At 40.5% G+C, this 13,133-nt stretch overlaps 1 protein-coding gene across 2 annotated transcripts in view; it reads right to left on the bottom strand.

Annotated features, from left to right (window-relative positions):
- Positions 1-13,133, bottom strand: part of ADPGK (ADP dependent glucokinase) — a 42,346-nt gene that overhangs the window by 13,359 nt on the left and 15,854 nt on the right. For both annotated transcript variants that reach the window (XM_081085105.1, XM_081085106.1), the window contains exons 3-4: positions 10,546-10,608; positions 2,222-2,342 (exon numbers count right to left, since the gene is read on the bottom strand). In XM_081085105.1, the coding sequence (XP_080941231.1) occupies positions 2,222-2,342; positions 10,546-10,608 (184 nt within the window). The remainder of the gene's footprint in view (positions 1-2,221; positions 2,343-10,545; positions 10,609-13,133) is intronic.

Raw genomic sequence — 13,133 nt, 5'->3', positions numbered from 1 at the left:
ACTTCTGCTCACACTGAACCTGGCACTCAGCCACACGAACGAACAGCAAGATACAGGAGCAAGAGAACAGTCTCTAATGCCCACAACAACAAAAAGTATGGGTATGAACTCCAAGTCCAATATTTCCCCAACTAATGAGACTGTGCATGGGGGGAAAGATGCGACATTAGTATTCTCTGCAGGGCAAGACCTGGAACTGGCCCTTAAAGAATGAAGCCGCTAGGATGCACTGCCTAAGTTAACTTATGGGGAAAAAAGCCACAGAGAGTTCAAAATAAATCAATTCCTTCAGCAAAAAAAATGAGCGAGATAAAAATAAATGGGCTTTTGCAACGTGAAGACAGGAGGGATGTGAAGGGCTCTTCACTGGCTGTTTGCACAGGTCTGACGGAGCTGCCTGAGAAGCAAAGGGACTGAAACTCAGACAGCGTGAGCTCCTAATAATAGGTTAATGCCCCTCTTTTCTCATATGGCTTTGCATTTATTTAAGTGATGTCTTCTCTCAATTTACCATCCTGCCCTCCAGCCACCGAGTCAGCAAAACCTATGTAATGACTCACTGGATCCCTGGCTCAAAGCCTGAAAATAAGCTTCTCTAGAGACGTCTGGCAGGAGGGGAGGAGGGAAAAGTTGACAATTCTTCCTGGGAATTTATTCATTCAGGTTAGAGAGAAGCAGGGGATGGACTTCTGTTAAGAGAGCTGACCCAACAGCTGCTGCCACTAGACTAGGTTCCCTCCAGAGTCTGATAAAAATGTCAAAGTTTAATAAAAGATCTGCTTTATTCTAAAAAATATGGCCGAGAAAAGAAAAACTGAAATGTGAGCTTCTCAACCCAAGGATGGAGACAGTCTCCTGTCAAGATCAGCTGTGCCATCCTCTGAACGTAAGGCACGTCTGTCAAACACAACAGCAGTCTTCGTGAGGAAACAGTCTCTCCACTCTTGTCTCCAGGGGAAATGACAGAAACCAGGAACCAGAAACGTCCCAAGTCTAGAACGTGAGTGCCAACAGAAATGGCAGTGAGAACATGCAGCTGGCAGCAGCATCAGTAGCACATCGAAGACACATCTTTAGTTATTCTAGATTCTTTCAGTCAACAGTCTTGTTCATGCCTTCCATTTGAGCAGTTCATAGTGCTTAAGCACACTACCTCTTAGTCCTCACCACAGCCGTCAGGCAGTAAGAACCATCACTCTGAGTTCCCATTTGGGGAAACTAAAACTGAAAGCATATTATTAAATGTGAGATGCCTGCCCTAACATTCGGTCCCTAATTTTCAGACCCTGACCTTCTTAACTTCCTGACTGATTCTAGTAAATACCCCAAAGAGAACCAGAAACAATCCCGTTTTCTACTTGAAGAAAGGCATAATCTTCAAGAAGCACTATATTTCTTATCTTACATTAAAGTTAATCACTCTAGTAGGTAAGGTTCTCTTAATTTCTGATTTGGAAACAGTTCACTGACGCATATTAAGTACATACTGCTTTAAGGTGCCAATTAGTCTGTTTCGATGTTTGAGTTTTTAACTTGAATTAACATGTTGAATCAAATTCAAAAGGCTGGCCTCTGAGTAGAGGAAAGATACCCAGCAAATACACAGAACCAAATTACGTTCAGGTATTTAGGATTCTTTCAGAAATCAGATCTGCAGACTCTGTAACAAAATCTACTGGGGGTAAGGGGGGAGCTGGATGGAGTAGCTTGGAGTGACAAACATTAAAACATTATATAACGGGAAATAATACGCATTGTTAAATATATAACACTTCCAGTTACACACCAAGGGCAAACAAAGCAATTCAGAGGAAGCTTGCCAGAGGCCCAGCATCAAATCTAAGCAGCTTGGAACAGCTGCCCAGAAAGGCCTTGGGCAGGATAGAGCACCGAGTTGAACAGATGTTATCTGCCCTTTTCTTTCCTTAGTAATAAAGAAAAACTTTATAGGTATGTGTTTAAGATGCCTGCTTTCCTACATCCCGATTCCTCTTGGTTTCAGATCAATTCTGTTTATAGATTTGGAAATTTTCTTCACTGTTGTAATACTCTAGCACTCTCCCTTGAGACAGTGGCCGCATCAGTGCAGGAAACCTGTGGTAAAGAAAGAACAGGGACCCTACTAATTTACACAGAGAAATCTGTAGGACAGTTACTCCTCAACATAACATTACGCACTCCCCTGCCGAGTCTTACACCGGTACTCACTCATTCCTCTTACCTGCTTGATACTCTAAAATGAGGTGGAACTCATCCACTTCTTGCAGTGACTCTGGTGGAACAAATACATTGTCATCAAGAAGCTCGTGCAGTTTTGGACCAACTGGACCACAAAGAAGAACCTGGAGACAAGAAATATGAAGTCCATCAGATCTGTTCCTTTTTCCATGGAATCTGTATAGTAACCAAAAAGGTACATTGAGGCCACTTATTTTCATTTTAACAAAACACTGGAATCCCAATCTAATTTTGAAAGTCATGTAATGGAGGGACTATTATCAGGGTTTCAGCCTCTGGAACATATGACCACAATGTACCCAGAAATCAGAGGCTGACAAAAGACCCATGTCACACATGTTAGGTCCTATGTAGCTGTTAGGGACTGAACATTTGTGTCCCACCCAAATTCACATGTTAAAGTCTAATTGCCAATGTGACAGTATTTGGAGATAGAGCTTTTTGGAGGTAATTAAGGCTAAATGAGGTCATATGGGTGAGGTCCTATAGGAGGTAACCTTATAAGAAAGAAAGGGAGCAATTTCTCTCTCTCTGCACCATACACACTGAAGAAAGGCCATGTGAGGTCACAGCAAAATGGGTGGCCATGTGTAAGCCAGGAACAGGGCCTCACCAGAAACCAGACATTGCTGGAACCTTGACCTTGGACTTTCCAGCCTCCAGACTGAGAAAATGAATTTTTGTTGTTTAAGCCACTGGTCTATGACATTTTGTTATGATGGCAGACTAAGACATGCCCCACACTACTTTCTCTTTTTCTTTACTCACATCCTGTGTAGGAAAATAGATATGGAATGTTGGAAACATTTCTGTTTGAATTGTACACAGTATAAAGAAGAACCAACCTCAAGGATCACAAGACCCTCCACAACAGGTGACCTGACTTGTGAGACCAGGCCCCTACCATACTTAGCTGTTATGTGAACAGAACCATTTTCCAAATATGAGAATTAAAAAGTACCCCAACTCAGAAAGTTTGGGGGCAGGTGCTCTGCAACTTTTCCAAAACCTTTTCTTCAACTCCGACCTGGGCCTCTCCCATCTATTCCTTTTAGAAGCCATTTCACAGTACTGCTGTTTCTGCCATGCCCGTTCTGGACCTCACTCAGAGCCAGTCCAACAGACTCAAAACCACTGAAAGATGAGGGCTTGGACCAAAATTTAAAGGAAAGTACCCAGAGATAACAACACCATTTCGGATCTAATATGCTGCACCCAGAAGCTTCAAAGGCATTTTTACTTGCTAATTGACTGCTTGTTTGTACAGAGGCACTGTTATGTGTCTGAGAAATCCCAGCTTCTGAGTGAAAATATGCCTCTCTCCCCTTGACCTACTTACTACTCCCTTTCAGCCTTGACACATGTCCATTATTTGCCAATTCTGAAAAGTCATGCCCCTCCCATTTTATTTTATTTTTTTGAATTCTTGACTAGAACTTCAGTTTTCATGCTAAGGTAACAAGGGCCAGTTTACCCTCCTGCCGAAAATAGTAACAAGGGAAAACAGATACAATATGTGAAACAAGGGTTTTCAAAACATTTGGACATTGGGCAACAAAGAACAGTGATTCTGAAGAAACAGGAAAAAACTAAGCAAGCCCTACAAATACTTTAGCAAATTATCTTAAAAGAGTTTCCTTATAGAGTTCGCTGATACACAATTCTGAGAGAATTCATCAGCAGCAGACCTGCACAATAAAAAATGTGAAAGGAGATCCTTCGGGCAGAAGGAAAATGATACTGGATGGAAATACAGCTCTAAACAAGGAATGAGAGCACTACAAATGGTGCTGGATAAGTAATATCTAGATAAGCCATATCTCTTATTATTTAAAGCTCTTTAAAAGATAATTAACTGCTTGTAAATATTAACAACATACAGAGGTTTATCAGATTTGTAAAGGTAAACTATATAGCAATAATAGTATAAAGACAAGAGGGGAGAAATGAAGGTGTACGCTGTTGTAAAGTTCTTACATTCTACGTAGTATACTACTATCACTTGAAATCAGACTGTGATAAGCAAATATACATTATAAGCCCTAAAGCAATCACAAAAAGAACAAAACAAAGAATTTCAGCTAATAAGCTAGATAATATGAAATCATAGAAAATAACCCAAAAAGAGTGCACAAGTCCAGCAGGTATGGCTCAGTGGTTGAGCATCGAACTATGATCCAGGAGGTCCTGGCTCGATTCCCGGTCAGGGCACATGCCTGGGTTATGGGCTCGATCCCCAGTAGAGGGTGTGCAGGAGGCAGCCGATCAATGATATTCTCTCATCATTGATGTTTCTATCTCTCTCTCCCGCTCCCTTCCTCTTTGAAATCAATACAAAAAATATATTTTTAAAAAAGAGTGCAGCAAAGGAGGAAAAAGGGAAGGTAAAGAGGTGGGACAAATGGAAAATAAGTAGCAAGATGTCAGATTTAAACCTAACCTGATAAAGCAACCATCACATTAAATGTAAATCGTCTAAACACTCCAATTAAAAGACAGATTGTCAAAGTATTAAAAAGCAAGCCTCAATTATATGCTGCCTACGAGAAATATGTTTTAAATATAAAGACACAAATAGGTTAAAATCAGAAGGATGAAAAAAGATATATCATGCTAACACTAATCAAAAGAAAGCTAGAATGGTTATTTTAATCAAAACAGATTTCAGAACAATTATATAAAATGATTTTCTTTATCCTTGGTAATCATAAAGAGTTCAATTCATAAAGGGATGCAATAATCCTAAGCAGTTCAGCACTTAATAACAGAGCTTAAAAATACATGAAGCATGCCCTAACCGGTTTGGCTCAGTGGATAGAGCGTCAGCCTGTGAACTGAAGGGTCCCAGGTTCGATTCTGGTCAAGGGCATGTACCTTGGTTGCGGGCACATCCCCAGTGAGGGGGGGTACAGGAGGCAGCTGATCGATGTTTCTCTCTCATCGATGTTTCTAGCTCTCTATCCCTCTCCCTTCCTCTCTGTAAAAAATCAATAAAATATATTTTTAAAAAAATACATGAAGCAAAATGTTGTAAAAACTGCAAAGGAAATAGATCTAAGTCCACGATTATAGCTGAAGATGTCAATACATCTCTCTCAATAATCAATAAATCAAGTAGAGGGAAATCAGTAATATAGAAAGGCTAGAATGACACTATCAACCAATGTGGTCTAACTGACATTTATAGAACACTCTACCCAACAACAACAGAATATACATGCTTGTCAAGTTTGTGTAGAACTCACCAAGGTAAACCGTACTCTGGGCCATAAAAAAGTCTCAATAAATTTAATAGGAGTCAGAGAAGCACACTGTCTAACTCTAACCACAGTGGAATTAAAATAGAAATCAATAACAGATAATCTGGAAAACCCCCAGATATTTAGAAACTAATACACTTCTAAGTAGTCCGTGGATAAGTTAGTAAATAGCCCATTTCCAGAAAGGAAAGGGAAATTAGAAAGCATTTCAACCAAATGAAAATAAAAACACAATGCAGAAAAAGCTGTGGGATGCAGCTAAAACAATTCTTAAGCAAAATTTATTTTGTATTAAACATCCTAAATCAGAAAACAAGAAAGGTTTCAAGTCAATGATCTCAACTTCTTAAGAAACTAGAAAAAGAAGAGAAAGTTAAATGCAAAGTAAACAGAAACCAATAAAGTAGAAATGAAAAAAAAACTATAGAAAAATCAATAAAACCAAAAGCTCATTATTTTCTGATAAGATCAATAAAACTGATAAACCTCTAGCCAAACTGATCAAGGAAAAAAACACAATTTACCTATATCAGAAAAGATCGATAACTTCACTACAGATTCTAAAGATCTTAAAAGGATAAGGGAATATTATGATTAATGTTATGTCAATAAGTTCAACACCATAGATGAAATGGATAAATTCCTTAAAGGATAAAATTCCCGAAGCTCATTCAAGAAAGAGAAAATCTGAATTTCTCTATACCTATTAAAAAAATCAAAGTTGTGCCCTGGCCAGGTGGCTCAGTTGGTTGGAGTGTTATCTGTACACTGGAAGGTTGTGGGTTCGATTCCCAGTCGGCACATACCTAGGTGGTGGGTTTGATCCACACTTGGGGCGGGTACAGGAGGCAACTGATTGATGTTTCTCTCTTCTCTCTCTTTCCCTCCCTTCCTCTCCCTCTTCCTCTCTCTCTAAAAATAAATAGGCATATTTCTGGCGAGGATAAAAAAAAGTTGTTAATAACTTCACATAAAAAGAAATCCAGATCTAGAGTGGCTTCACTGGTGAATGCTACAAACATTTAAGGAAGGTATAATATAAATTCTACACAAACTCTTAAAAAAAAATCTAAATATTTCCAACTCATTCTAAAGGTCAGTATTACCTTGATACCAAAACCAGACATACAAGAAAATAAAAATAGGGACCACAGCCCTCTTGGAAATAGACATAAAAATTTAAAACAAAATTTTAGTAAACTAAATCCAACAATAGATAAAACAGAAAATAAATACATCAGAACCAAGTGGGGTTTACCTCAGGGATGCAAGGTTGGCTTAACATTTGAAAATCAATGTAATTACCATATACCAAACTAAAAAAAACAAAAACCCATACAATCATCTTATTAGATGCATCATTTGATGAAATCCAGAATATATTTTCTCAAAGGCAATCTCCCCTTCTGCAATCTGGCTTCTACCCTACCATTCCACTAAGTCTGCCTTTGCTGTATTCACCAGGGTCTATTTCTGAGACACAATCTATAGCAGTCATTAAAAATATGAACTCTGGAGCGAGACTGCTTGGGTTTAAATCCCAGCTCCAACCCTTTATAAGGGTTTAACCTTCCATGCCCCACTTTTCCAATCTACAAAATGGGGTAATATAACTTCCCTTATAGGGCATTCTGAAGATGAAATGTGTCCCGTGTGTGTGTGTGTGTGTGTGTGTGTGTGTGTGCGTGCGCGTGTGTGTATCACTTGATAGAGTACCTGGCATACAATAAGACCTATGTAAGTGTTAGCTATTATTATTATTACCTTTGGAAAACACCTAGTTCTTAACCTCTGGTAGTTCTCAGATGATCGCATTTTGGCAGGTTAAACTAAATCTGAGAGCAGAATAGGGTGGTGAGATCATGGCAGAGCCTGGCCTTTGAATCCTGGCTCTATCATTTCCTGGCTAGATGACCTTGGGCACATTACTTCTCTGGATCTTTCATCTTTAAAAGGATGATAATACCATACTTCCTAAGATTGTTGTGAGGACTGAGTAACAGATACCCCCTTTCTTTGCTCAATATCCTACTAAGGCCAGAATGTTGTTTTACCAGAGTGCTTCCCAACGAGACTGGTCCCAGGCCCAGCTTCTCCAGAGAACAACAGCAAATGCTGTCTCAGGGGAGGTCAATATTGAAAAGTCAATCTTGTATTAATAACCCAGGACTTCCAGAGTGCTGTCCTCCCAGAGGCCAGAATTACTTCTCAGAGTCAGGAAGGTGGCCTTTTAGGAACCCACACAAACACCCAGGTGCTGGGGTCCAACCCCAGCAGGTCCAGGGGTCCCCAAAGGTGTGGACGGAGTTGGCGAAGAAGGAATGACACAGAGACAGCGTTCAGGTGATCAGCAGCCTAGCCAGGATCTCTAGCCAAGTTCTGGTCAGGATCTCCAGCGAAGTTCTGGTTAGGATCTCCAGCCAGGTTCTATATCCATGTTCTCTTGCTAGGTTCTCCAGCCAGGTTCTCCAGGTTCTCCAGCCAAGCTCAGTCACCAGGTTCTAGTCAGGTTCTCTTGCCATGTTCTATCCAGGTTCTGTAGCCAGGTTCTGTCTCTAGGTTCTTCAGCCAGGTTCTCTCGCTAGGTTCTGTCTCTAGGTTCTGTGGCCAGTTTCTGTCCAGGATCTTTTGCCATGTTCTCTCCAGCGAAGTTCTTCTGTCTCTAGGTTCTGTGTAGGTTCTGTGTCTAGGTTCTGTCTTCTAAGTTCTGTCTTCTAAGTTCTGTGTCTTGCTGTCTTGTTACATCTGTATTTATACCAGTTGATTCAATCCTATCAATCTCTATTACAAAGGTTAGGGCGTTTCTTATCTCCATTCCAGGGAGTAAAGATTATGTAGCTTAAGCATGATTGTTCATAGTTAAAGTGATTAATTACCCACCTGGCACTTAGTTGAGGGGTTTTATTCCCTCCCTAACTTCAGGGGAAAATCCCTACCTGGGGAAACAACCTTTCTCAGAGAGGAAACCTTGGTTAAAACACATAGTGCCAAGAAGGTGAGCAAACATTTTAACAGTATGCCATATATGCCAAGTCCTTTGAAACAGCAAGGATGGACTGGCTCCCGGCACCCAGGGTTCTAATGGGAAGGGCACAGGCACTCTCTAATGAGCATATGATTGATCTTTTCTTTCCTTTTATCTATTAGCTGGTAATATTTCTGAAGGGTAGCCCTGGAATTTCTAATCTTCTCTACTTGGGAGTTAATTACTATCTACAAAGATAATGACTATAAAATCATTATTTTCCACTCTAATACTTCATGAGAATGTTAATTATTTTTAAAATACAAATGTTCACACTTTACTATGCTCTCCACATATAAGCACATCCATCTTCTGCTGTACAGAATGGCTCCAAATAAATTCCCCCCCTCAAACTGCTGATCAGCTATCTGTATTACTGGGTCCATCTCTGCCCGTGACCCACATTTCTATTTTCAGGCTGGTTCTTCCAAGCTGTTTAAGGTTCCTTTTCTCCACTGTCAGTAGCCACATCTATTCCACACTTGTCAAGTTTGCTTACTCCGATATCAGCTTTGTTAATCTATCTTCTTTGCCTTCAAGTACGGTCTAGCACCGCGTGATTCCATTTTAGTAAGCTTAGACAGATGAGCTTCTCCTTTTCTGGCTGCTCTAATCCAAACTTAGTCATTTTACAGTAGGGCAACAGCAGTAACCATGCTGGCCTCCCCCGCAGACCTATTCCACTCAGCAAAAGAACCTTCTTATTCAGATGTTATTCTGAACAGCAGGAATTTTGAATTCTATTAAACTAATAGTTGAAGACTTGAAGATACCCTCCTACTGACCTCCATTAGTGGACTTCGTTTTTCAACACTGGATCTAGGCTCACCAACAGAGCCAACTAAGTTTTCTCTCATCACTGTATAACCCCCAGTCTCAGGCACTAACTCCAGAGCCTACATACTTTTAACCATTACATGATACATTACTTAAGAACGCGGACTCCAGGTCCTAGGTTGGAATAGTTCCATTTATTAGCTGTGTTGTTCTATGCCTTATCCTTCATGTGGAAAGATAATAACAGTACCAACACCAGTATTAGCTTTAGAGGTTGTTGTAAGAATTAAATTATATAATCTATGTAAATCACTAAAAAAATATGAGGTAAAGACAATGTCAGACACAAAGTAAGCACTCAGGAAGCATGAACTGCTACTATACTCCTCCTATTATTTTACTACAGGCGCAGTGCATGAAATTCGTGCACGTGGGGGTGGGGTGGAGGGTGGGGTGGGGGGCTGGGGTGTATGTGTGTCCCTCAGCCCAGCTTGCACCCTCTCCAATCTGGGCCATCCCTCTCACAATCCAGGACTGCTGGCTCCCAACTGCTCGCCTGCCTGCCTGCCTGCCTGATTGCCCCTAACTGCTTCTGCCTGCCAGCCTGCTCACCCCTAACCCCTCCCCTGACAGCCTGATCGACTCCTAACTGCTCCCTTGTCGGCCCGATTGCCCCCAACTGCCCTCCCCTGCAGGCCTGATCCCCCCAACTGCCCTCCCCTGAAGGCCTGGCCCCCCCCAACTGCCCTCCCCTGCAGGCCTGGCCCCCCCAACTGCCCTCCTCTGCAGGCCGGGTTGCCCCCAACTGCCATCCCCTGCAGGCCATCTTGTGTGTTGGAGTAATGGTCAATTTGCATATTACTCTTTTATTAGATAGGATTTGCTCCTAACAAGAGGCCCAGGGCACATAGTAGGTGGTCTGTACATTGAATAAGGTATTCATTCTTTTTTTAAAAAACATATTTTATTAATTTTTTACAGAGAGAAAGGGAGAGGGATAGAGAGTTAGAAATGTCTATGAGAGAGAAACATCAATCAGCTGCTTCCTGCACACCCTGCACTGGGGATGTGCCCGCAACCAAGGTTACATGCCCTTGACCGGAATTGAACCTGGGACCCTTCAGTCCACAGGCCGACGCTCTATCCACTGAGCCAAACCAGTAAGGACTAAGGTATTCATTCTTGCTCCTAAAATTATTGGAAAGTAGTGAAAGGGACAGGTTTTAATCTGGGAATTTGACCTACCTTTAGATCTGAGTTGGCTGCAAATTTCTGTCCAATTAAAGCTGCATTTCCTCCTACATAGTGCTGTAAGATAGTTCAAGGTTATTAGACAGTATTTAGCACAATAATGTTATCAAACCTTAATAATTTTTAAATTTTGAATTCTATATTTTTCCAAAAATTATTTTGAGGTGACTTTGCAAGGACATTGAGGTGAAGCTAATAAAACATTAAACCCACAGGTAAATGGACTATGAGTTTTAAGGAAAGGTGAAGAAAACAAATATGCTAACCATGGTAATTAGTATAATTGCCTTAACCCTGGATCAAATTTGGCCTTGAGCTTCTAGGCCAGTGATGGCAAACCTATGACACACGTGTCAGAGGTGACATGCAAACTCATTTTTTTGGTTGGTTTTTCTTTGTTAAGTGGTATTTAAATATATAAAATAAATATCAAAAATATGTCTTTGTTTTACTATGATTGCAAATACCAAAAAATTTCTATTTGTGACACAGCACCAGAGTTAAGTTAGGGTTTTTCAAAATGCTGACATGCCGAGCTCAAAAGGTTCGCCATCACTGCTCTACGCAGACAGAACAGATAAAGGAAAAAGGACAAGTGTGCACAGATCTTATTTTCTGCACCATAATCCTTCTAAGAGTTTATGATTATGTCACTCTCCTTCTGAAAGTCATCCAATAAACACTACAATGAACTGAAATCCAACTCCTAAGTGAGGCACACAGGGCTTCTTGAGCTGCCCCTGCTCACCTTCACCTCCTGCCTTCCACACCATGCTTCCAGTTCTCCAAGTCTGCGTTCCTCTGTGTGCCTTTAGCACATGCTTTTGGTTTGATTAGGATGCCTGCCCTTCTCATACCCTGGTAAATTCCTGATCACTTCTTAAGAATCAGCTGCAGTATCACCTATTCTGCAGTGTCTTCTATTTCCTCTTCTCCACTGCCATCCCAGCCTCCACACCCCTCTACCCAGACAGGATTACAGAACCTCTGCTTCCCCTATGCTCCAAACCACTACTAGCACCCCTGTCCACTGGGGCTATTATCATCTGGGTACATGTCTAGCTCCTTCAGGGTAGGGACTGTTTTTTTTTTCTTCCTTATAATAAGTGCTCAATAAATGTTTGTTGTTACATTTTGAGAAAAAGGCAGAAACAAATTGATGTTTTAGGAAATACAAAGGCTTTCCTAGGGGCAATGCTGTTTCCTAAACATCATATCTCTCAGCCCAGGACACGGAGCTAGAGAACAGATAATTCAAGGCTGCTATTCCATGTTGCTGACTAAAGATGAGTTCATGTGCTTTGGAAACCTGACAAGTAGGAGATAAAGCTGATGTTCTATTATGAAAGCTGAGAAGCCTTATCAATAGTCTTGCTTAGGCAGAATGCTACCACCTCACCTTCCTGGTCCTCAGCCCCACACAGAGGTACAGACTAAATAAATAATTCAACTCTAGATGCTAGACATCACTGTAATCCCAGGGTTTGTGTCAACCAATCACTGGCTACAGGTGAGAAAGTAATAGCTTTCTATGGGAAAACTTTCTGTTGATACATAGGTTAAAATTTGGCCTTTAATACATTAGCCTCTTTTTTTTTTTTGTATTTAACTGTGATGGTTAGAATTTACTAAGTATCTTGGGGGAAACATTAAGATTCTATGAAGTGGATTTAAGTTTTCATGTAATAGTTACTAACTGCTGTTTATCAGTCAATCTGCCTTAAGGGAATTAGAAGAGGCACCAAATGAAGTGTCACCCTAGTGGGAAATAAGTAACACATTTTAGGCTTTAGAAGAAATAATTTGGATGATCTAAAGCTAGGTTAAGTTTTGTATAAAACTTTTTGTTATGAAACAAAAGTTTCAAGGCAGAGAAAGCAGAAATCAAATTGGTGATTTAAATGCATCATCACAAAGACGTTAAACCAGTGGTTCTCAACCTGTGGGTCTCGACCCCTTTGGGGGTTGAATGACCCTTTCACAAGGGTCGCCTAAGACCATCGGAAAACACATATATAATTACATATTGTTTTTGTGATTAATCACTATGCTTTAATTATGTTCAATTTGTAACAATGAAATTGGGGGTCACCACAACATGAGGAAATGTATTAAAGGGTCGCGGCATTAGGAAGGCTGAGAACCACTGCTTTAAACAGTAGACTTGTCATCATGTTAAAACTATCAAGATCTTTCATAAGAGATTAGACCTTCACTACTGAGCTCAGATGCAAAATGATCATACATGAAATTTTAACAGTTGCTATTCCTTTAGAAACTCAGCTGGGTAATGCTCATGCCCATTTCTAATGTTCAAATGGGCAGCTTCAAAGGAAAAAAAAACAGCAATGTTAAAATCTTAAAAGTTATCAAAATAAAAGTGGTCATAAAAAAATAGCCTGTGGAAGGTACTAATTAAAAATGGCATTAAGAGCTTCCCTAGAAAGAGTCACACCCAGAGTCAGGTAACTAGCCAAAGGAAGATTTTAGGTAAGAAGAATCAGGAGTGAGATGGAGTGGGGCGGAGAGATGTTTAAACAAACAACCAAAATTCAACCTCAAGAGGCATAAGGGCATGTGTG

This window comes from Myotis nattereri (assembly GCF_964212035.1).
Source record: "Myotis nattereri genome assembly, chromosome: 1".
Taxonomy (NCBI): domain Eukaryota; kingdom Metazoa; phylum Chordata; class Mammalia; order Chiroptera; family Vespertilionidae; genus Myotis; species Myotis nattereri.
The sequence above is the reverse complement of the archived record's forward strand: the minus strand, read 5'-3'. Positions and strand labels throughout refer to the sequence as shown.